This window comes from Equus quagga, chromosome 16, assembly GCF_021613505.1.
Source record: "Equus quagga isolate Etosha38 chromosome 16, UCLA_HA_Equagga_1.0, whole genome shotgun sequence".
In the NCBI taxonomy this organism is placed as follows: domain Eukaryota; kingdom Metazoa; phylum Chordata; class Mammalia; order Perissodactyla; family Equidae; genus Equus; species Equus quagga.
In genome coordinates, this window is record NC_060282.1 from 21,262,102 (window position 1) to 21,288,867 (window position 26,766).

Here is a 26,766-nt window from a genome sequence, read left to right on the forward strand (position 1 = left end):
GTATATAAATAAATGAGTTTATTCACATTCCAAAAAATTTCCACACACAAGTTTTAGTGTATTCAGTAAGATTTTATATTTAAAAATCAATAATATGCACAATATCATGAAAAGGCAATGTGGCTGGTATACTGATGCATCAGAACTTCATTGCTTCAGCTAAATCATACATTGACTCAGAACATCAGGCATTCTTAGATCGATACATTAAACTAGACAGGAAATTCAACAATGTACTTCATCTAGAATACTTCTCATATATATCCAAGGATCAAGCTTAGAGATGAGAGACATGAAAAATCAGAATGCCACATTATGTATACAAATACCTCCACCTCTTGTTAGCTTTGTAACAGCGACTATCATAATTTCTGGCCAAAACTATTGCTAACCATAGCACTCCACTCCCACCATAATTATATAAAAATGACAGCCTTTCACCACTAATTTTTAGTTCTGATGATGCTTTGAGGATTATCTAAGTCAGTTGAGTCTATATTGGTATCTTCAGTCATGAAAAAAAATTGGAATAAAGATCTAATGAGTTTATATGAGATGCCTAATTTTTATATGCACAACTTTTCTGCTATAGAAGACTGACTATATTTTTACGATACACATATATTTAATTACTAGAGAACCTATAAGGTTATAATTCACTCTAAATACATCCAGAGCTAGGTGAAAAACACCTAGCCATTTTATACCAAAATTTTCAAGGGTTAACAAGATCAGTTTTTATAGAATATATTGATTGGAACACAAGAGTAAGGTATTGCTATTAATATTTGTCCATTCACTAATTCAATGTATAATTACTAAGTGCCTGCTATTTGCTATACTCTATTCTAGGCACTGGGGATAGAGCTGTAAACAAAGCAGATGATTCCTCTCCACAAGCTGTACATTCTAGTGGAGAAGAGGACAAACTAACTAAATAAAATATATGCTATATTTAAAATGTGTCATAAATGCCATGGAGAAAACGAGGGAAAGGAGAACAGGCTGTGCTCATGTGAGATTCAAGTTTAAACAGTTCTCAGGGAGGGCCTCACTGCAAAGGTGACAACTGAGCAAAGATTCAAAGAGGGTGAGAAAGCAAACTATCCAAGTACAATACTTGACAGAGAATGCTCCAGAAACTAGTATTGACCTATTTCCTGGGGCACAGCTTAATATATGCTCTCTCTAAAAAGCTGAACTTTCAAAACATTAAAAAATACATACGTTCTAGGGTGGCCCCGTGGCTGAGTGGTTGAGTCCAGTGCACTCTGCTTCGTCGGCCTGGGTTTGCTGGTTCAGATCCTGGGAGCAGACCTACACCACTCGTTAGCCATGCTGTGGTGGGAACTCACATATAAAGTGGAGGAGGGTTGGCACAAATGTTAGCTCAGGGATAATCTTCCCCAAGCAAAAAAGAGGAAGACTGGCAACAGATATTATCTCAGGGAAAATCTTCTTCAGTAAAAAAAATACATACATGTATATGTTCCAATGATCACCTTCCCCTAAACTCTGGATCCTCTCCCATAAACACATTAAGTTGCCACCTGAGATGCTGGCTCACATAGTAACAAACTTGAAGCACAATGCTAAGGCCATAATTTTCATGACAATGACTTAGAATTCCAAATTCTGGCATATTCAGAGGGGAAATTCATAGTTTATGTGCCAAGGTCAAATGGTGTATCTCAGAAGAGAGAACTCTTCTAATGTCAGTTCCCGGGGTGATGAGGAAGCCAGGCTAACTCAGGAAAGGGCTGACTCATACAAGGCAATGGAGCAGACTGACACCTCCTAGTCCATACCAGAACTAATGGACCAGAGAAATATTCAGGTAGCCAAGCACTCTGGGGACCTTTGCAGACCAAAGCAGCCTCGCTTTTTCTCTATCATGCAGGTTTGGCCTAAATTCTTATAGCTGAACTCAAGAGTCCTTGGTTATGATGAAAATGTTCTAAAAGATGACATCTACCATAAACAACTAGGTTATTAAACATTCTGCTAAAAACTTCTCTGGGGGGAAAAGGGGTCACGGTTTTGGATATATAAAATATGTAAAATCTGGGAGAACTGAGGGATGCACAGCCATTAAGAGCTGCACTTTGGAGCCAGACTGCTGGGGTTTAAGTCCCACTTTCCCCACCTGTTAGGTACATGACCCTGGGTGTTTCTTAAGGTCTACGTGTTAACTCCCTTATCTTTAAAATGGGATGGTAGTATCTACCTGATAGAGTTATTATGAGAATTAAATGAGTTAATATTTGAAAAAATGCTCAGAACACTACCTGGCATACATTAAGCACTCTATCAATGCTTTTTAAATAAAATAGAGTATAATTTAAACTTCCTTTATAATATCACTTTCAAAGACTTAGCACTTTGACCTTCATCAAAGAAAAAAGATTTACTGACATTTCCTGAAAGACTTTTACCTAGAAATGTTTAAAGAACTCTTCTATATGAGTCTAGAAGTTCCAAATCTGTCAAGTTTTTTACCAAACCTTTAACTGAATTTCAAAGTGAATTGTATAAAAAATAGATGACCACAGAAGATTATCAAATGAATACTTTATTAAGAGTTATAACACTTATAAAATAAATTTCTTTTCATCGTGGAGTTACCAGATTTTAAAACTAACCAACACTTTCTCATTTTTACAGCTAAGATATATAAAGAAATCCTCAAATGCCATAATTTTTGTTCAAGTGCTTTGTCATTCAACTCACAAATCTAGAGCATGATTAATGTACAAATCTAAGTATTCACAGTTAGATGAGTTTTAGGCTTGGTTCTTAATGATCTAGAAGCAATCCATTTACAAAAGTGCCATCAAAGCAGTTTCATGAAACCATTTAATTTAGTGCCACCAAGCATGGACCTGTTATCCCTTGGAAACAAAAATAAAATCTCAAAACTAAATCTAGCAGACTAACTTGAAACGATTCCAACTAGCATGGTCTATATATCCTTATGGCACATTTATGACTTTGTAATATACAATTCATAATACAGGTTTAAGTATGTAGTATGGAGCTAGAAAAACCAAGGAAGTTGGATATTATAGAAAAGATATGATGTGAGTATAAAATGAGAAGACTGATTTCCTCTTGCCACATATTGAAACATGTCTTTTATCTTTATAATTACATCACAAATGAAAGTCTAATAAGATTCTTCTTTCTAGGGTATTATTACGTAAACAGCATTTGATCATTGAACACTGATCATGCTACTCATTCAGGATTGTTCTATGTTCCACGAAATCTAATAGCCTAACTTGTACATGGCACTCTTAGGGGATGATTCAGTAAAAAAACCAAAGGACTAAAAGTACAGAACAATCGAAAGCCCTCTTTTCCCAGAGGTAGCCCTCTTGGAGCAAGAAATAAGCACACTGCTTGGACTGTGTGGTGGGAGCTGGGGACTAACTCTAACTTGTTCTCCAATTCAAGTTATTTTGGCACCTTTCCATGACCAGGGTCTCTACAGGTGGGTTAAAAGACTTTTCTGTGATATTCACATAGAGACAATTTTTGTGACGGCTGTTGTTTTGAAATTGATTTTGTATATCTGTCAACAATGAAAAAACAACATAGAAGTCAGGCCTATTATCAAAACACGTAAGAATCCACAACTTTGTTATATTTAATATTCTATTCAAATCTAACTCAGAAAGTAATGTAAAATAATTAGAAGTAAAAAGTTAATTTTTCAAAGAGCTCTATTTGGTAAAGCCTCACATATCCACACACAAATATTCATATATTCATGCACAGGGCAAACAGCTGTATTCTGAAGCATAAATAAATCCAAAATACGACATAAGTAGTTAGATACCAGTTCCAGTAGTGGTTAATGGTCTCTGGGGATCTCATTTTAAGGATGCCAGAGGAGAGTTCTGCTCAGTTGTTAGGAGACCCTTAGTTTGATTAAGCAACTAAGGTTCACTTCATAAATTACTTTTTCCTGTATCCAAGACTCTGCCTGAATTAGCTTGAGAAACTATAAACCCATTTGAGGGTATCTGACCATTTACACAAAGGCAATGGGATTACTGCATAATGAGACTAAATATTATGTGGCTTATCTAATTAGCTTTATACCTTTCAGGATTAGTTCAATAAACTACAGAACACATAACTGAAGTTTTATATTAGAGGTCGGCAAACTACAGCATGCAGCCCACGGGCCAAACCCAGCCTGCTGCCTGTTTTAGTAAATAAAGTTTTATTGGAACACAACCACACCCATTCATTTACATATTGTCTATGGCTGCTTTCCTATAGTAACAGGTGAGTTGAGTAGTCGCAATAGAAACTGTATGGCCCACAAAGCCTAGAATACTTACCATCTGGACTTATACAGAAAAAGGGTGCCGATCTCTATTTTATACTAAAAGATAGAGTTAAGTAGAAGCCTATTTGAAATGTGGATTTTTAAGGGAGTTTTAGTTACCTATTAAAATTAAGATTCAGGTGACTCAGAAACTAAATAAAAGAGATACTTCTTTTTTTATGAACACTATCTGTGTATTTCATAGATATAAATGGAAATTTTCTTTCAAAGAAAAAAACAGAAAGAGACAGATGTAAAATTAAAGGCCATTTCTCTGCTTAACATCATAATAAAACGAAAATTCCATACATGAAATGAACCAAAACTTGTACTTAGATTCTCTCCATATACTAAACAAATTACTTTTGGAATGTTGCTATATCTGGATAAAATGGTATCCCAATTGATCAGACATATAAAGTAGACAAATGAAACTAACACACAGACAGTTGGTGTCTAAGGAGTGTTACGGTCGCCATCTTCGTAAAGCCAAACCCAAACTGCAACCATAACAAGCTGTTGTGACAAAGGCAAAAATCTAAGGAAAAAGAAACAAAAATTCACATCAGATTTCTAACATTGACCTTAAGGAAACACTCATCCTAAGAACAACTATCTAAAGACTGACCAACCTACCTAAAGCTACTTCAACACTCATGAAAATGGCTTATGTTCATCTCATTTTTTGATGATTTTTACTACAGTTTTATCCCCTCACATCATTAGCCCTTTTAAACATTCTAGCCCCTAAAAATTTTCCTATTTGTGGACAGCGTTAGGTTGAACATTTGTTCACATACTGGACTCACATGTTAGTTATATGTGAATCTCCCATCACATTCAAAATTCAAAAATTCATTAGGAGGTGTCTATTCATATAGTGATCTCACAGCCAAAGAAAGTGTAACTATCAGGACTTGAAGACGTATCAAATCATTTCCATGACAATGGAAATGATTTTAGAACTAAGAAAACTCATAGAAATGAATCAACAGGTTGGCATGGGAGATATTCCTCAAGTGTACACTCAGCTCCGAATTACTATCCTTAGTGTTCAATAAGGATTTCTTTAGCACTAAATATGTATACATTAGTACATTTGGTGCATATAAACAAATAGTAGATATTTCCCCCACCCTTTTGGGGTTTATGATCCATAGAAAACCACAAAATGGAGCAATTACATATGGTAAAACATTATGATTTAGTGCAGGGATCCTTTACCAGGAAACTATAGCTCTGAGAAGGAAGATCAGATTCATCTATAGAACATTTTCACAGTATAATTACCATTTTGCTGTTCACCCCACCCTTCTTCTGCTGGTTGTCTCTCTGATACATCTCTAATCTAGACATTGTCTGCTGAATGAGAATGATCACTTTTGATGCCTATTATTAGTGAAAAGGAATTTTCCTCTCTCTAAGGTATACTGAAATAAAAATAAAAGTGAGGGACTCGATATATATGTCACAAAGGAATGGCTCATACATTTACTGTTATTAAAACTCAGAAACTAAAGATTTACTTCTACTGGAGTGTATGGGATCTAATGTACAACTTGAAGCACATAGAGATTTACTAAGGCAGCCTCCCTTAGGCAGAGAGAGAAAAAGAAGGATACCGGAGACAAAGTGACAGAATAGGGACAGCCAGAACAGAATCACACTATGGAGAACATGGAAAACTGGGCTCTAAGGGTAAGGGAATATTAGTGAGAAATTAATGACATCCACCACCGACCATCAAGTACTTGAGCATCTAGTAGTCTTACGAAAGTAGGATCTTAGGGCAACTATAAATAGATCAATTTGGTGCCACTTCAAGTATCTAAGGGAGGTAATGAGAATTTAGCCCGCACTATTAAAAAGGAGTAGATGGAAGAAGTAAAGGAATATCCAAATTGATGACTAATAGGAAGGACATTTGATGGAAAAAAGTCAAATCCAAGTTGTCAAACTTTTCTCTGCTTTGTAAAACTGTTAAAACCAGCGGTTTTCTAACTGTGATCTCTGGATCACGAGGATTCCATGACAGTACCTCAAATATGATGAGGTAGAGAGAGGCGGTTTTATGAGAAGGGAGGATGGGCATCATTCGATACCCCCTTCCTCTACTCCAACTAGGCCATCTGTGCTTTTTCCTTCTACATTCGTTGGGTTTTAAGTAAGAGTTCATTAAGTAAGACAGTTTCATTTCTTACAAAAGAAAGTATAAAAATCACTGATCTGAACTACTAGAACCATGCCTCTTTTCTGTTGCAATCCCACCTTCAGTCTAATTCATTGTAGATTCTCAATGAATTTTGACAAATCCTAACAGACACTTGGAAAACTTTTGATAGTAGAATCATTGGTTCTCTACCCTTCAAAACCCCGACTCTAGACCTGTGCTGTCCAATATGATAAGCATTAGTCACACATGGCTATTTAAATTTAAACTTAATTAAAATGAATGAATTAGTAGCTACCATATTGGAGAGTGCATATATAGAACATTTCTATCATTTCAGAAAGTTCTATCGGACAGCACTGTTCCAGATAGATTTTAGTGGCTACATGAGGAGTCCTGGGCTGTTTATATGCTAGTTGCATAAAACAGTAAAACATTAGGGTCACTAACCTGCTACACAGTCATATTAAATATCAAGACATTTCAGGGAATAAATTTCTGACACCTTAAAAGTTATGAAAATAGAAATAATATATCATTTATTCCAATTTCCTATGTCAACACAAAATGACAAACTCATTTAAGTATAAGAATTGAGGATAAAAAATTCAAAAAATTTCCCCATGGCATACATTTCATCTGTATATCACCTACCATAATGGCTGGCATAGTTACCTCTCCTACACACCTGGACTTTCCTCAGTGGTGGCAACTGTGCCTTATTCATCCCCGTCCCCAACACCCAGCAAATTACCTGCCTCATGGTAGGCTCTCGGTAAATATTCATTAAATTAAAATGGATTACCAATAGGTCTTGAACACTGAAGAACACATCTCCCTTACCAGGTCTGAAGTTACAAGAAGTGAAAAGCACAATTAGTTCTTTTTATAAAGTAGACTTTCTTCGGCAAGGCCAACCACTACCACAGACTGTCTATAATCTCGCATGAATGTCAACCTCTCTGTGCTTCAGTTCCATCACCAACAGCACTAGGGGGTAATAATAGTACTTTGCTCATAAGGTTACTGTACAGATAAATAGCTGTTATATATTTAATGCTAATATCTATTATTAAAAAAAAATTATTGTTGCCTGAGGAGTTTCCTGGAGACCCTGGCAGTGGCAGAGAAGTGCTGGTAAACTGTCCTCATCACACACTTACTGTGGCTGCTACGTTTATGTTATACTGGTTATCATTCAGGAGCGGCTGCAGAGTCGCGGTCCTGTTGCAGTGCAGGTCGTGCAGGGAGGTGGTTGCTGCTTCCAGTAAAAAGGCTCCAAAGTAGAAGACGAACACTGTAAAATGGTACGCGAAATCCTGAGGGAGGAGGGAAAAGAGCGACATCGACAATGAAAAGACTCAGATTTTGTTGTTATTCTTTATTTCAAATGGTGAAATTTACATTCAGGAAGATTGGAACATATCAATCAAATGATCTTTAACTACATTTGCCATTTATTTTGGCTGCGCTAGCAAGGTCAAGCTATTAGAATCCAAACAAAAATCTACCGACCCAGTGTAACTGGCACAGTGGCAAACCTTTTAATACAGTGAATTTTATAATAAAATATATAATTTCAGTTTAGATTAAGGTGCCATAGAGATCAATATTAACATAACATAAAAAAGAAATAATATATGCTGTCCTTAAAATTCAAATGAAATACCATTTAAATTACATCTTGTTATAGTTATTATATAACTATATTATTGTAGCAATTATATAGGTAAATAATACATATACACATTTTATAATTAGGTATTTTATTTTTGAGCAATTATTGTTTTTAATCCATTCAACTGCCACCTCATACACTACAAGATACAGAAGACCTATGAAATCAGAGAATTCAATATCTTCTGATATTCTAAAAAAACAAATAATATATCATAAACTTCTATAAAAAGTATAGGGACTTTTCATACAAAACTCAATGGTTATTAGGTTCTTTCATATGTTGCTGGCACTAACGTGAAATATACCTATTAAAATTCACATCGTCTCACCTGAATTAATATGCCATCAACATGTTGCTGCATATCTTTGTTAACAGCTCCCACACACCATGTACTTTACATTCATTACCATTCATCCTTACAACCACTATTTATTACTCCCACTTTACAAACAGGGAATTTCTTTTTTTCAGTTAGGTGACTGTCCCAAAGTCACACAAAGATGAACTTTTGAAGGCAGAACTCAAATCTGCATAGGTCTGTCTGGCTTCAAAGTCCACTTTCTTTCCTCCCTATCAAACTGTTATTGATACAGCAATATTACAGAAGAAGAACACTGCATTGCCTTTGTAAATGCCCATTCAGCAAACAAAGCTGTCCACAGGAATTGCTCTTACCACGCCTAGAACAATAAGGACAAAGTTAACTAACCAGGGGTGGGAACTACAAAGGGACAGGGCTAAAAATGCTTTCTCCTTAACACCTCTAATTTATTAACCGACTCACAAATGCTTTCAAAAGATTTAAGAGAGGTGCTACATACTGGCCACATGTCTGATCTATAAGAGAAATGATCGAACACATGTAGTTATTCAAAAAATGTTAATTGATGAAGGTCAAAATCCAAATGTCACAATGTTTAGGGATTAAATGTAACAGAGCTAGATCTTAATTAAAGATTAGGAGAAAAATATATTTGAGATCACTAGGCATTTATTTAATTTACTGAGGTAGAGTCTCAGAAATGACTCTCAGAAATGGCTTATTTTATCTTAAAAGGGACAGGAAAAGTTTGATGACAGGGCCTGCAACTCTTGATATAATACGACCCTTGCCTTCTTCACCAGCCTCATCTGATGTCACCCTCACATCTCTTTGAACCTCAGCCACTTCAGCATCATTTCGGTCCATAGGAAGCACTCCATACCTCAAGGTTGATACGTTTTTTTCCTCAGGTGTACATCGTTATATATTTTGAGTTCTGTGTAGATTACATCATGTCCACCACCCAAAAATTAATCACGATCCATCACCAGACATGTGTGCCTAATTACCCCTTTCACCCTCCTCCCACCCCCCTTCCCTGTGGTAACCACCAATCCAATCTCTGTTTCTGTGTTTGTTTGTCATTGTTTTTATCTTCTACTTATGAGATCATATGGTGTTTGACTTTTCCCTTTGACTTATTTCACTCAGCATAATACTCTCAAGCTCCATCCATATTGTCACAAATGGCTGGATTTCATCATTTCTTATGGCTGAGCAGTATTCCATTCTGTATATATATCACAACTTCTTTATCCATTCATCCCTTGATGGGCACCTAGGTTGCTTCCAAGTCTTGCCTATTGTGAATAATGCTGCAATGAACATAGGGGTGCATGTATCTTTATGCATTTGTGTTTTCATGTTCTTTGGATAAACACCCAGCAGTGGAATAGCTCAATCATATGGTAGATCTATTCTTAATTTTTTCAGGGATATCCATACTGTTTTCCATAGTGGCTGCACCAGTTTGCATTCCCACCAGCAGTGTACCAGGGTTTCCTTCTCTCCACACCCTCTCCAATATTTATTATTTCCTGTCTTGTTAATTACAGCCATTCTGAGGGGAATGAGCTGATATCTCATTGTAGTTTTGATTTGCATTTCCCTGATAGTTAATGATGTTGAACATCTTCTCATGGGCCTGTTGGCCATCTGTATATCTTCTTTGGAGAAATGTCTGTTCAGATTTTTTGCCCATTTTTTAATTGGGTTGTTAGACTTTTTGTTGTTGAGATGTATGAGTTATGTATATTTTGGATATTAACCCCTTATCAGATATATGGTTTGCAAATATCTTCTCCCAATTGTTAGGTTGTCTTTTTGTTCTGCTGATGGTTTTCATGCCGTGCAGAAGATTTTTAGTTTGATGTAATCCCATTTGTTTATTTTTCCTATTATTGCCCTTGCCTGGTCAGACACAAGATTAATACTCTTTACATACAGTATTGTCTCTGACTGGAAAGCCTCTTCCCACAACCAATTACCATCTGCACCTGCCCCCTACTTTTGCCCCCCACCATGCCATATGCCATCTGCCTATTCCTGCCTAATTCTGTCTCGTCTCCCCTTTTCAGGAGTATCAGAATAGAATTATGGTGAAGGTTTTCCTTGTCCAATTCTGTTTCTTCCCCCTTCATCTTTCATAGGTATTACCATCCAATAAACTTCTTGTACTCTAACTCTGTATGGTTTGGGCCATACTATCCAGTTATCCATATTATCTACAGGAACATATGTACCCTAAGGTGTTGGAGGAGGAGATGTAGTATGTAGTGAGAGATCACTAGGTAGACTCCTGTAGTTCTAGAGTCAGGCATGTAACATGCAGGGGGGAATTGCATGTCTTTGAAAAGCAGCTCCTGGTGTACTACTGGGCCCTTGTAGAGGAGGAACACTTGATCTCGAGACACTAAGTGACCAAGTATCCAGAACTTCCCATTATGAATTGAGTTCTATCAAAGCCACCAACTCATAAAGTCAGGCAGGCCAACAGCAAGCCTTCTTAAGATGGAAATGGCACATCTGAGAGCAATCTGAGCTGGGCTGGAGGGCATGAGTCAGCTGCCTGAGCAGGTAGCCCCCACAACACCTACCAGAATGGTACTGCCTCCTTCTTCAGCTCACACCTACAGCCACATGGGGGAGGGGTTCCCTTATGCCTAACTAAAGGAGAAAGAAAAAATCTGAGCTTGTTTATGGTGGTACAACATGTGGTTGCAAGGTGAAAAGGGACAGCAGCGGCATTATTTATGCACTGTAGCCACATTCAGGGTTGGCATTGAAAGACAGTGGTTAGGAAATATTTTCCTAATGGATGGAACTATGAGTGGTGCAGCATTTCATGCACTTTGTTTGGAAAGCAAAGTGGCCCAAGGGGAGAATACACAGAGACTCACGGTTAGTGGTAAATGGTCTGGCAGGTTGTTCAGGGCCCTGGGAAAATAAGAGACTAAAAGTTCAGAGACAAGGAAGTATGGAGCAGGGAGATGGACATATGGAATTAGGCAGGAAGTCCGAAATGTGATCTTTCTGTCCGATGGTAACGCCTCCTAGAAGCATTCACCTTGGAATTCCACACAGGGAAAATGACATGCCCAGTTCATGCTAGCCAGACTCTGTCATCAGCCACTTGATGACTGGCATTATGGGCACATGAACAGAGAGGCCATGGTTGGGAAGAGGAGGCTACGTAAAGGCCCAATAGCATGGCCTCCTAATTGCCAAAGCTGATCTAGCTACTGCCTCTTCTGAATGTTGACCCTAACAGCAACAGAGACCAACTCTGAGACCCTGATATGGCACTATCCTCACCTAGTAGCCAACTGATGAAACTGAGCTCCTTCCTTCCTAGAAGGCATAATAGTTAATTCTCACAAAAACAGACCCTCATTCTGAGTATGGATTTGACTTCCTTCCCTCACAGCCTAAGCCACCACACTATCCAGGGACTTACAGAACTCCTGATTCAGAGGCATCCACTCAACACAGCATCTGACCAAGAGAATAACTTCTTAGCAAAGGGAGAGTGAGAAGTGGCCCAGGACCATGAGTCGTATCATATACTGCACCATCTAGAAGCTGCTGACCTGATAGCATGATAGAATGGCTGGCTGAAGGCACAGCTTGGAGCACTACTCCGTGAGGATGTGTAGCCATCCTTCAGGATGCAGTAGCTGCAGTGAAGAAGAGTTTTCTACATGGTGTTGTGTCCTCATTAGAAGAATGGGAATCAAGGGGTGGAAATAGGAGTTTCTCCATCTACCATCATCCCAATGACCTGACAGAAGATTGTGATTGCTGTCCCTGCAACTCTGGGCTTTGCATGAGCAGAAGTCCTGGTCCCCAAAGGGGTGTACCCTTGCTAGAGGGTACAGCAAGCATCTCATTGAACTATAAGCTATGGCTGCTGCCTGTGCACTTTGGATTCCTTGTGTCCAGGGACCAAAAGGCAAGAGGAGGAGTCACCATCTTGACAAGAGTAGCTTACTCTTATCATCAGTAGAAGGAAGGGATGCTGACACACAGGAGGGCAGGAAGGAATATATGTGGAATTCAGGTGATCTATCTGGGGCCCTCTTGGAACTCTCTTGCCCAACTGTGACTAAAAATGACAACTGCAGTGAAAATGGCCTAGAAAGGATACAGTTATCAGGAAGGAGGATTTGGATTACAACACCAGGTAAGCCACGGGGACCAGGAGACAGGAGCATTGAACAAGAGGAGTTTAAGACAGCTATTGGAAGAGGGAGACAGTGAGTACCAGTCATGACCCTAAGATCAACTCCAGTTAGATGAGTTGTAGTTTGTCCCTTCAGACTCTCTCTTTCAAGTTCTCTTTCAGGAAGAGAGGCACACTGGAACCTTGGAGGAGCAACTCCCCAGTCATGTGTGAAGAAGTGGACCTGCACGGTGCAAGAAGTGGACTGTAGCATCCATAATCGTGCACTGCATACATTTCCCTTCAAGAAAGAACCTGACATTCAACTGTGAGGAGTATCATTAGCTGACAGCTTTGGCTTCAGTGGATTTGGGATCTACTGCTGTTTTGGGGCCAAGACTACATTCTTCCTGGGTAGCATCCAGCTAATGATGGCACAATGGGCATACTGGCTGCTTTGCCCAACACCAGATTCTTAAAGGGAAGGCTGTGTTCTGGAGCTTCTCACTGACTTGGCCAAGACTTTGTCAATCGGCAGCACACTCTAACACCTCTCTTCCTTATCCTACTTCCTCCCCCATTATCTTTTACAGGTGTTATTTCCTCTCCTCCCTCTCAAAAAAAATCTCTAGCACTTCTAAATCCATCTTAGAGTCTGCTTCCCAGCGAACCTGGGAAGATGACATATGTGCTCTTCTCATACCCTGAGCATTTCCTTCTTGGCCATTAGCATAATTTTAACTAATGTATCAATTGTGTAATCATTTCTTTACTGCCATTGTCTACTACAACAATCTCTTTGAAGGCCACTAGCAGGCCTGTCGTGTTCACCATTGTGTTTCTAGGGCCCAGCATAGGACCAGACACATATTAGGTGTTCAGAAAATATTCCCGATCACTGGAGAGCTAACCCGCATTTATATTTGGCCATCCTGGACATCTTATTCCAATTCCTGCTATGTGTGGGATGTGTGCAAAAAGGTCTTCCACAAATTTTGCTCATTGTTGTGGACAATGCAGATCTAAGCCAGTGGTTCTCAAAGGTTAGCATGCATCAGAATCACCTTGAAAGCTTGTTAAAACACAGACTACTGGGCCCCATCCCCAGAATTCCTGACTCAGCAGGTCTGGATGGAACCTGAGAATTTGCATCTCTAACAAGTTCCTAGGTGATGTTGATATTGCTGGTCAGGAACCACCCTTTGTGAACCACTTGTCCTAAGCCCTTGGTATTGCCCATTGGCAGATGACCCCATCCCCTTTCTGAGTACTTCACACACTTCTGCTCTTCTGCCAATCTTCCCAGTACTCACACACCCCAGAGTGCCACCCACTTGCCTCCACCTTTTCCTCAGGTGAACTCAGCCTCCAGGGTAGCTCGATTTTTTTTCAGCAACAAGTGACTGTCCTCTACATTCTTATCTCAAGTCCACATCTTACTCCTCAGGTTAAGGTCAAACTTTCACTGACTAGTTTAAAAAAAAAAGCTGCATTGTAGATAAGGCGATCCTGGTTTACACGACAGCAACATGAAAAAGGGACAACAGTCACTTTGAGTTTTAGTTTTCTCATCTGTAAAAATGAGGATGATAATAGTTTTCATAAAAAATTGTCATAAAGGCCAAATAAATAAATAAATGTGGGGAGAGAAAATATAGCTTAGGACATTTACAATGTTAAGTGCTGTCCATAATAGGCAAATGGTCAAATGTGTGCCAGCTACAGTAACTTTCGGGGAATAAAAGGAAACATTTAATTGTACAGGATGGTTTTTTTAGCTTTTATTTTTCTAAAGTATATCTTTCCTTAACATCCAACCTCCCAATGAAGGGAAAATAAATATGGCATCGTTTATTTAAAGTTGGGTAAAATAGTATTATTTCCTCTCCACAAAAAAAAACCCAATAAATAAAAACCATCTCAAAATAAAAACCTGCTTCTCTCCCCAAACTAGAATGGGGCAAGTTTTTAGCATTAAATATACATCATTACAAATTATATTTTTATTTCCTCATTTACACCAAAGCTAGAAAGCTTGGGAAAAAATACTGAAGTCATCTACCATAAATGTGAATTTAATCTCCTGATCAATAAAAGCTAGAACCTATAAATGTTTTAGTTACTATCCCACAACAAACACTCCTAGAAAACAAATTCTTTATCAAATTCACTCTTGCTTCCTTCATGCATGGAATATAGGCGATATTAAACTGTTATCATAGGAGGAAACAATTGTCTTTTGAGCAATTGATGTCTAACAATTCCAGAATGCAGCAATTAAAAACTGTTACCATCTGGTGACAACTCCATGATATCCATGGCTCAAAAATTTTCCTGGTTGACAGTGTGCAAGACATATTGCAAAACCTATCAAAGCAACCATGTGGTCAAAAATGACTCAGCATGTAGAAAATCACATAAGAAGAGAAAAAAGGAGCCCTTTCTAAATATGGCAAGGATTTAAGTAAGCTCCTTGAAGGCACGAGTTGGCTCTTTGAAAGTGTACCCACCATACGATGAAGCTGTGCAGTGACAACCACTGCTGTGTGTGTTGTGTGTTGCTATCACCATTTTTTTCCCTCGGTAAGAGTAGACTGCTCCAGCTATAAAACCACAGGATAAACTCTGCAGGTGACTTATGGCACAGACAGACCAGTAGGTCTTTCCAATTTCAATTGTCCTTTTCATAAAGTGGTTTAATTAAAAAGGAAAAACACCTCTTACATTTTATTGTCTGAACATCAGATATTAGTGCTTCAAACTGGGGGGAAATACAAATTTAGGAATCCTAAAGGATCCTCAACACCAAAGATAAGACTCGATATAAGCAAAAGGAAAAAAAAATGGTAGGGACATATGTCTAATAAAACAGCAGTGATATTGAAAAAATATTTAAACATTGGTTAGGCATGTGCATCAACCAATTAGAAAGAATGCTGGGCATTGCAGGATCCTAGAGACTCAGTACTTTTCCAGGTATTAACCCTTTGGTTGCTGGGCTATTAGGAGGTCCAGGAAGGTCCCAGAGGAAGGGTCAGGGTGATGGGCACAACACGTGGGGAGAGGTAGCAGGTTGGGGCAACGACTATGTATTAACAAGCAGTAGGGCTATATGTACATACTGGCAAAATATCATCTTTGGGCCTGATACTAAAAGAGCTTGATGGCGCTTACCAACATTAGCGATTGACTGATTCATTCCCACATTATTATGGGAGACCCAGCCATTTAGAAAGACAAGATTAAGCATCTATCTGTAACTTAAATAGGGCCTTTGATCTTCACACTTGACCAATTATTAGAAATATTTTCTCATCATTAATGAGAAATCAAGGCAAAAATGCAGGAAAACACCATATGAGCAACCCAGGAAACAGACTTTCAAAGTTTTATATTGCAAGTGTCAGCATGTTTAAGGAATTATGATGATTATTGATCACTTATTATAAATAAGATACAAAGTTGAGCACTTTATAATACATTAATTCTATTATTCCATAACAATATCTGCTGAGGTAGGTATTATTATTACCCTTTTATAGAGGAAGAAATTGAAATTCATTGAGGTTCAATATTTTGCCCAAAGTGACACAGTTATTAAGCAAACCAGACCCAAGATGGAAGCCTGTGCATGACCGTAACCACTGCTCTGCACTTCCTCCTTAGCCTCACACTCACCCAGGCCACCTGCCCCTGGGCTGGTTTAATGGGCAGCCACATTTGCTACACATCACTGGTGCTGATAACACTTGGGATGATAGTTCTTCTTACGCTCTGTAAATAAGACAAGAACAAATATTTTCCTCTAAAGGCCTAATCTAAGTTTGTAACTACTAAAATGTGACTGAAACCTAATGAGGGTTTCTCCATGAACTTCATCAAAGTGCTGTCCACCATGGACTGGAATTCACGCTCCCTTGGGCCAGTTTGAGATAGTCCTAGAGCAAGAATAACCACAATCATGAAAGAGGCCCCTCTATTATACGAGGGAAGGGAAAATAAGTTGATCCAATATAATGGTGTCATAATTTAAAAAACTGTGTTGACTACAAATTCAATTCTTAAAACTTACCAATTCTTGTTAATTGAGGACAGAAGTTGAAAACAAATATAAAATATCCCCTTTTCTTTTCTAAGTATTTGGAGAGTAGAAGATATAGCTACTTCTTTTCTGAAAAGAATATATGTATTGAGAATATGAAGCAGAAATCAATGGAAAATTTTAAGATATATGTCATGGCACCCATCTCACAAAGGCATCTAGTCAATAGTTCAATAATTGTAATGTAATTCATTTGTTGAATGAAATAAAACAGTCATTGAGTAAAGGTCATCTAACTCATAAAGGAGTAACAGAAAGATTGCTCAGCTCTATCAGCACAGGAATTTCACAAACTGGAACCTGCCGGCCAGCAAGGCAGCCACATGGCAGCACAGCCGACCTGAGGTCTGACCTTTTCTCTCCCACTATAGGCAACAGATAGAACAGGGGATCAGGCATTTCGGGACAGAAGAAGATATTTATAAGCTTTTCACATTTTCCTGAAATAGACTTAAAAACCCCTTACCAAGAAGTTCCAATTGGCATCAATCTGAGTCACCATGCCAGAGAGGAACATGCCAAGGAAGACAAGGGAAAGGACAAACGCCGTCACGGACACAAACATGACCCATCCTTGCAGCAGAGGTAGAGGAACGTTGGAGGAGGCAACCAAAATCCAGACGAGCCCCCCGAACACCTGAAGGAAAAGAGAAAGACGGTAATCGGTTTGGGCAACAGAAGCGAACATTCTTGTATCACCCTTACCACACCTTTGTTTCTCCCAGGCCCCTGTGCACATTCCTGCAACCCCGCCCACCCTCTTTTCTCTCTCATTATGCCAGATGCCTTCTTCCCTCAGGTGCAGGCCAGTGCTTCTACTTGCAGGCCCAATATGACTCCACACCTGTTTCTGCACCTGCCTTCATGTTGGACTCTTGTCTTCAGCCTTTGAACAGGCCCAGCATTCTTTCATTTCTAAAAATATTTTCCTTTGGCCCTGCTGCCTCTCTGGCAACTGCTCGAAGTATTTTTCTTTTCAGTCAACCATTTTTACAAATTCATCTTTGCTTGGTCTCCACCTCCTCTCCTTGCTGTTACTCTTCAAACCACTCTACAGTAGTCCCCCCTTATCCACAGGAGATAGGTTCCAAGACCCCCAGGGGATCCTGAAACTGCAGATAATACTGACATCTATATATACTATGTTTTTTTCCTACACATACATACCTATGATAAAGTTTAATTTATAAATTAGGCACAGTTAAGAGATTAACAACGATAACCAAGAATAAAATAGAACATTTATAACAGTATAGTGTAATAAAAGTTATGTGAATGTGGTCTCTCTCTCTCTCTCAAAATATCTTATACTGTACTCACCCTTCTTCTTGTGATGATATAAGATGATACAGTGCCTCTGCAATGAGAGGAAGGGAATGGCGTAGGCACTGTGACGTGGCATTATTTTTGGACCACAGTTGACTATGGGTAACTGAAACTAAAGATAAAGGAGGACTATTGTACACTGGCTTCTGCTGTCACCACTTCTCAGGGAGTTTATTAGCAAAGATCAGCCATAACTTGTTAACTTGTTACTTCTAAGGGCCACGTTTCAGTCCTTATCATGACCTATTTGTACATGTGAGATTACTGCCTATAGAATAATAGTTGCAGCTGTTGTACATGATAATAAACAATAAAATCTACCATCATTTATTGTCACTCTACTATGTTCCGGGCAGGGGAATAGGTACTTTCGATACTCATGGATCTAATATTCAATCAATATCTACTGCCCGTCAGGTATCGTGCCAAGTGCTGGAAGTAAAATGGTAAACAAGCTACACTTGGTTTTCATCATCACAGGATTAACAGTCTCTCATAGAAAAGAGACGAGCAAGTGATGAAAACGTTGCTTCATACATGTCACAATTGGGCAAATAGTGGGCACTGCATGTCGCACAGTGAGAGCTCTAAATTCAGATTTGACAAGTCAGGAAACATTCCCTGGAAGCAACAATCTGAAGGACATGGTTAGAGAGAGTAGCAGAGGGAGGAGATGGCTATTTCAGGGCACGAGGTGAGTCTTAAGATGACCTGGTGGGAGCTGAGAGAGAGCCCTGCAGAGCTAAAGGTCAGAGCTCAGCTTGATGAGAGCAGCAGGCACCAAGTGGGCAACGGCCCAGAGGTGTGAGCTGGGCACCGAGCTGAAGGGTCTTGAAGGCAAAGTCAAGGAGTTGAACTTCACCCGAGGGCAATGGGAGACCAGAGATGACCCTGAGCAGGAACTAGCATAATCAGATTTGTATTTAGAAGTTTCTCTCTGGCTAGAGTGTGACAATGGACTGGAGAGGAAAGGACGGAGGGCTGACGGACCACATAGGAGACTGTTACAACAACCGAGTATAATCTAGATTCAAAGCACTGAGGACAGAGAGAAATGAATGAATCAGAGAGAAATTTAGAAGTAGATGTGATGGTAGTCAGTGACTGATCAGATGTGGGACATGACAGCAAAAGAGACAAGGAAAATACCCAGATTTCTGGCTTAGGCAACTAGGAGTAAGTGAGAAAACACAGGAGGAGAAACTGTTTGGGGCTGAAGACAGTCAGTTTTATGAATCTAACAACAGCGGTCTCCTCCATACTACCACTAAAGCAATAAAGGCTATGCCTCCTTTGCATGGCATTCCAGGCCCTTTATGATCTAACCTGTCTTTTTCATCCTTGTCTCTTGCCACTAAGCCCCTCATATTTTACATTACAGAAAAAAATATCTGCAGTAGAAACAAAGCTCTTCCACACCCCAGCGGCCTGACAAATGCTGGCCCACAATGTCATTCCCTTCCCACGTGTATCTGAGAAACTCCCATTCATAGCTCATTTTGAATAGCATGTCATCCAAAAAGTCTTTCCTGAGTTCCACCCAGGCTCAGGGACCCCTCCTTCCCCTGGACCAGCTCCCTATTGTGATATGTTACATCAACGAGAAACATTGTAATTCCATGGCTTTCAGTCCACCTGCGCTATTAGACTTCTTGGCAGTATGCTGCCTTACGTGTCTTTGCATCTGAAGCCATTTATTAATTTACATAATAATCCTTTCCTAACTATCAGTCAGGCACTATGCTAGATTTGGTAACACAAAAACCTAGGCTATACACCTGAAGACACCTACAGGCAAATGGGAATCAACTTCACTGCCCCCTCCGAACACTCTCACAAACGCAAACATACACATACACACACACACACAGGTAATATCATAAGAGCATGTACATCTGGCATGCAAAAGACTCTCAGATATTTGCTTAGTGAACAAATAAACTCCTAGTTCCCATATGAAAACAGCTGGAACTCCAAATATTAAAAACCAACAATCGCTTGTATTTTGCTTAATGTCCAAATGGCACAAGTCACCAAAAGTTACAAATACAAATTTTAATTCAAGTGTCTAAAGACCCAGTCTTACAACTATTTCTACTTTGAAAACCATTTTTGAAAGCATAACAAATTATCACCTAAGTAATGATAGCTAAAGCACCAATTAATAAATTCATATTTGTGGTGGTACACCTCAAGTCCTAACTTGAAATAAAAAATTACCAATCAACATAGGAAGTTTTATAAAATAAATCTAAGTCATGAATATTAAAGCATATTAAAAAATTTAACCATAATCTTGTTAGTAGCTATGAAAAAAATCATGTTCCTGGTAAAAGATTCTCTACTTTTTCAGACTGTTTAATAAATATTTGAAGGTGATAAGATCTTAAATCTTTCCCTTTTTTCTCAGGCTCTTCTTCATGGTAGCCTTTTCTTACTCTCCCACTACAATCAATCTACGTTACTTTAAATACTGTTTAAGAAATATACATCATTATGAAACACCTATTAATTCAAGAGTCATTTATTAAGAACCTACGTGCAAGTATAAAGGGTAAGAACAAACAATTGGTCACTATTTATTAGCGGCAGGCAGATTTAAATAGATAAGCGTAATTATATGATACAGGGTTTATGATAAATTGACACCTGTGAAGAAGAGGCTATCTAATCCCTTGGAATTAAGCATACCATTTAATAAACCTGGACTGGACCTCAAACTGGTCAGTCTCAAATCTACTGCCGGGCACCACAGAAGAACACTCAAGAAAAAAGAAAAACAGCAAGGTTCGTCTCCAGGAGCTCTAAATAAGGGAGACATAGACACCATTAAATCTGATTCAGAGCAGATTTCAGTGGGTGCTATAAAAAGAGCTCAACACTGTGGGCTCCGAGAGGCTGGGAGAAGGAAGAAAAACGGGAGCAAAATCCAGAAAGGTCATCAGGGGAGGCAGGTTTCGAAGCAGGCTTTCAAGGCAGACCAGGGCTTCGATAGCAGATGCCAATGTGAAACAGTACAGATAAACTGTTCTTGTTATACTCAAAATTACAGCCCTTCTAACACCTCAAAGGCTTGGAAACAAAACTAAGTGCTTCTATGCCAAGAAGACAGATTCGCCTCCCCATCTGTGGTATGTGCGGTGCATGGAAGGGGGAGGGGCTGGAGGAGGATGAAAGCCCTTCCTCACAAAGACACACTCACTCGATGCCTGGATCAGAGATTCGGGGAAATCCAGATTTAGGTCCCATTCACAGTCGCTTGGGAAGATAGAGGCCAGAGAACACAACTAAGCCCACTTTGGAGGTCCACCTTCCTTACGGCAAGACTGTCATACTGCTGTACAGGTCACTCGGGGCTCAACACGGTTATTTCTTCTCTACTTCAGGATTTCCTTTTGCCAAAGGCTCCCTTCTCTCCCAAGCTTCCCAACCCAGCTTCAACTTTAAAAACTGAGCTTTTCATAACATTCCACCACTCAGTATACTCGCTTCATGTAATTCTGGATGTTATTTAGCTGAGTATTTCCCAGACACACTGTAATTCTCAGCATCCCTGATCAGTAGAGGTGACTCTGGAGGAAGGCTTGTTTTCAGAGGAGAAAAGAGCACAAAAATGGTTAAAATCTGAGGGAGACCAGTCGGTCAAGTATCGTAGCAACTGCAGAGGACACACACTGGGAAGAAGAGTGGAATGCCACGTTCACCCACGTTGCTCTCCTCTGGGATCTGAATCCACATTCTGACCTCTTGTCTAACACTGCCTTCCATTGCTCTCTGGTGTCTGAAAAAGTCTGATAATTATGTATAAAACTCCCAAATGCGCTGCATTTTGAAGTTTCTTTCAGGAACTAAGTCAGGACTCATGTCTCCAAACCTCACGCTCTTACAAAAAGAAGACCAACCCGACTTCCAGATGATGCAAAAGTAAACATTTCCTACAAATAGACAGATGTGTGTCCCCTGTGACACGGTTACCTGTTTCCTTCTGAGCGCAGATTTAGATGTACCTGGCACACGCCTCAAGTGCTCAAATATATTCTGAGTTGTAGTTATTAAACTGCCACACATTCCTAAAACCACAGATCTCCTTTGTGGCTTACCATATGTTTTTCACTTTGGTTTGGCCCCTGCAAGCCAGAAGGGCATGACTTGGCTGAGGCCTTCCCATAAGAAAACCATGGAAGTATTCATCTACACATCACACTGAACCGAACCCTCAGAGTTGGAGTTAAAACATGTTTTCACTAGAAACTGTAGACTGGCAAAAATACACAACCCCATGGGAAAACATGGTATTGAGCAAGCGGCGACTCTTGTAATTCTGGCTGCATGGATTACAGACTTCCCAATTTGTCTCTTATTCGGATGTCTTCTTATATCCCCAAAGGATTCCTTTTGCAAGTATCCTTTTTCTTTTCCAATGTCACCTTTTTCCTAATAGCTTGCTTTTAAACATGCCCTCTGACCTCTTAGCTAATAATTTTCAAACCAATTTGACATCTTCATCTTAGTATACTCTTATTATTCACTACATAAACGGCCAATTCTGACTCTGACCTATTTTCAGTCAATGTTTGGAATGAGAACAGGGAAAAGTAAGTGAATCTGAAGGTATAAAGGACTTGTTAGACAGCCCCTAAGGAAGAATACTTCATTATTTAAACTTTCTGTATATAACACATAACCCTCTCTTTCCAATTCTCCTGTTATTTACATTTTGAGCATTTCATCACTACAGCAGGGAGAATGAACCAACCACAAAGCCTAGAGTTAAAAAAAAGTCTCCCAGTCTGACTTACAGAGTTAGAGTAAGAGGTGGAAGTTAATGAGAACAACAAAAATATTAGCTAGCATTCATTGAGTTCTTATGTTCCAAACACTAGTCTGAGGGTTTTATTTGTACTAATTTAATCCTTACAAACACTGAGAGATAATTACTATTATCATTCCAATTTCACAGATAAGTTAATTGAGGCAGAGAGCCCTTAACAACCTGCTCTAGGCTACAGAGCTAACAAATGTTAGATCTGGGACTTGAACTTGGCGATTGCCTTCTAGAGATTATGCTGTTAATATTACGCTATTCTGCCACCCTCAAAGTTTAGTTTCATTCTAGAGCAGGGTTTCTACCCTTTTTTTTTCTTTTTCTTTTTTAAAGATTGGCACCGGAACTAACAACTGTTGCCAATTTTCTTCTTTTGCTTTTTTTGCTTCTCCTCAAAGCCCACCAGTACATAGTTGTGTATTCTAGTTGTGAACGCCTCTGGTTGTGCTATGTGGGATGCTGCCTCAGCATGGCCTGATGAGTGGTGCCACGTCCACGCCCAAGATCCGAACCACTGAAACCCTGGGCCGCTGAAGTGGAGCGCACAAACTTAAGCACTCAGCCATAGGCCTGGACCCGGGTTCTTTTTTTTTTTTTGAGGAAGATTACCCCTGAGCTAACTGCTGCCAATCCTCCTCTTTTTGCTGAGGAAGACTGGCCCTGAGCTAACATCCGTGCCCCATCTTCTTCTACTTTATATACGGGACGTCTACCACAGCATGGCTTTTGCCAAGTGGTGCCATGTCCACACCGGGAATCCCAACGGCGAACCCGGGGGCCGCCAAGAAGCGGAACGTGTGAACTTAACTGCTGCGCCACCAGGCTTGCCCCTGGACGGCGGTTTCTATATTTTCGCCATGGAGTGGCTTGGGGGAGCGGGGGTTGGTTCCCTGAAATCATATCAATTGGTTAGACAAGTACATATGCATTTTTCTGAAGACACAGTCTCTAACTTTCATCAGAGTCACAAAGGGGTTTGTGACCCTCCCCCTGGGAAACTTCAGAATACCTTGTCTCCTTGATAACCCCTCCTATTTTAATGGATGCTGACTTATTGGGTACCTGCAAATGAAACTACACGGTTAAAGAGCGTTTAACATGTTCAACGTTTAACACGTTCAGACTATTTATCATCCAGTGAATAGATTACCTACACTTAACTCCATTTTATACAGAACTTGTATTTCAAAAGACTGCTTTCACTGGGAACATACTCAATCAACAAATACAATAACTGATAGACGTGTTTATAAGGCAGCCCATAGAAGCGTCAATTCATTCACAGTGTGACTGCAGTCAGTGGTAAGAGCGCTGCCTGCCTCTCCAAGCTCAGTCCCTACCAACCTATCTTTGCACTCCAGCCTGTCCCTCATTCCCTGCATGCACAGTCCATTACACTGGCCCGTGCTTCTGCCTGACACGCTGCCATCAAAACTTTTGCTGGGTAACTAAACTCTGGTACCACGTCTTCCAGAAAGACTTCCCTGGCTAGATGCCATCCCTTTGTGCTTCCATGGTTACTGATGCATGTATCCTTCACAGTGCTTACAACAGCTGGTTTGAAATCATGGATTCATGTGCCTGTTTGGCCCACTGGATTGTGAGGTCAGAGTCTGCGGCATTGCCCTAAACAGCTCTGTGTGCTCAGAAACCAGGATGGTGCTTTCTACAGAAGATGTTCAGTTGCATTCTCCTTGAACTGAACACAAACCACCAGTGTGTGTAATGAATCATTCTAGAAGAAAATGCTTCAGAAGTGCAGCTTGGGACACTAGGAACACACTGCTGTCTGGAACCTAGCTTATTCCCCGGAACATGGTGGGTGTTCAAAAATAGGCATGAAGACTAGTGAAGTCAGAACATGTACTTCTCAATTTTCAAGTTATTATTGGCAACGCCTACCATCTAGTACAAGATCTCAGGAGGCTAGGGTGGGAAGTTATGAGGAAGTTGGCACCTTTTGCCAGTCTAGCTCAAGACATCCCATTTTCAATCGTCTTAGGGCCCTAAATTTGTTCAATTTACCTATTTTATTACAATTGCCATTGGAACTTTTGACCAGGGTACTGTTTATCTTGTGCCTTATGCCACCGCCTCCTGCTCGCCTCCATCCATGCCCATCTGTCATCTCACCATGCTGACTTTCATCCAGACTGGTCCTGGACTAGCCCTCGTACAGTTCTGAATTAGAGGTACAAGATGGCAAGGTGTTTTGTTTTTTTATATCAACGAAGGGAAAACAAGCCGCATTCTGGGAAGCAATGAGATGCCATATTGTAGAAGAGGCCTATGTACAACATACACTAAAGCAAAAGAAGCTTTGCTGTTTAGATTTACATTTTAAATCTAAAATTTGAAAGCTTTAAAAATGTTTGAGGATGCTATAAGTTCCACTTTCTTCCTCCCCATCTGACCCGAACTGCCATTTCACTTTCTTAAATAGCTGATGGTCACTCTAAAATGGAAAGCAGGGGCCAGCTCCACGGCCGAGTGGTTAAGTTCGAGCGCTCTGCTGTGGCGGCCCAGGGTTCGGATCCTGGGCATGGACATGGCACCGCTCGTCAGGCCATGTTGAGGCGGCGTCCCACATCCCACAACTAGAAGGACCTGCAACTAAGATATACAACTATGTACCTGGAGGTGGGGGGTGGTTTGGGAAATAAAGCAGAGGTTAAAAAGAAAAAGAAAAAGATTGGCAACAGTTGTTAAAAAAAAAAAAAAGAGGAAGATTGGCAACAGTTGTTAGCCCAGGTGCCAATCTTTAAAAAAATAAATAAATAAATAAATAAAATGGAAAGCATATCTTACAGGGACGAAATATGTTCTGGCCCCTTTTTATTCTTATTTATATTTTTCCTTGATTTTTAAAATATTCTTTTCACATTTATAGGTAACTGGCTATCACCTGGGTTAACAACGTTCATCTATGTCAATGCCTTGACATCAGCAAGCACTGTACAACTCGTCTCTTTTCTTTCTTTTCACCTCCCTCCTTTAGAAAGTTATTACACAGAAATTAAAAATGTCATATATGGTGATGATAAAAGGACATGGCTCTTTTCATATAAAATAGGACACAGGAACTTCAGGTCAAACTGTAGATGAGAAGAATCATGACATTTTAAGAGCTGGGCAAGACTTAAGAGGACGTCTACTCCAAGGGTGCCCTCCTCACTCCATCCAGCTTCTCTAGAATATTTTCGCACACTGTTCTGTTTGTCCTGCAGAACAATCAAACAGCATTTGTTAAGTACTGCATGTGCATGATATTGGGGATGCCAGACCGGTTCCTGCCCTTTGTCATTACACAGTCTTTTCTATTCAGACATGTCAATGCAGATATGCCATGTTCACAGCTCCTACTACCAGATGCAACATTTCCATAGGGCTCCATAAACCAAATCTCCTCTCTCTGACCTCTTCCTTTGGAGCTCAAGGTGTTCAGGAATTTGTTTTAAAGTTTTCTGAATTTCACTTCTTCATATTTCTTACAGGGCTGCCACTCAGGCCAAATGATTGTTGAAAATAACCATGGCAGGGACATCAGTTTATTTTCTCTTAAGAAGTTTTAAAGTCTTTTCATGTGGATGGAGATTTTTAACCCAGAGGCAAAGGAAAAACCTTAGTTACATGGATAACTCCTCTCCAGCGCCGAAAACATACAACTCCCCTTTGCAATCAAAATCTATTTTCTGGGCAAGAAAAGAAAACTCAATACATCTGAACATTTATGCATTAGTCGGTCTAAAGTCAAAACTTCGGTTGAAAATGACCTGAAATCCCTTCCATAGATTTATCTGCACGACTGCACATGCCTGTTCCCCTCCCCCTCCCTCCCC

The 26,766-nt window shown here is 39.8% G+C and overlaps 1 protein-coding gene across 1 annotated transcript in view; it reads right to left on the bottom strand.

Annotated features, from left to right (window-relative positions):
• Window positions 1-2,554: 2,554 nt before the first annotated feature.
• Window positions 2,555-26,766, bottom strand: part of MAL2 (mal, T cell differentiation protein 2) — a 29,171-nt gene continuing 4,959 nt past the window's right edge. The window contains exons 2-4 of the mRNA XM_046642269.1: window positions 17,243-17,413; window positions 7,673-7,828; window positions 2,555-4,877 (exon numbers count right to left, since the gene is read on the bottom strand). Coding sequence (XP_046498225.1) covers window positions 4,806-4,877; window positions 7,673-7,828; window positions 17,243-17,413 — 399 coding nt within the window. The 3' untranslated portion in view covers window positions 2,555-4,805. The remainder of the gene's footprint in view (window positions 4,878-7,672; window positions 7,829-17,242; window positions 17,414-26,766) is intronic.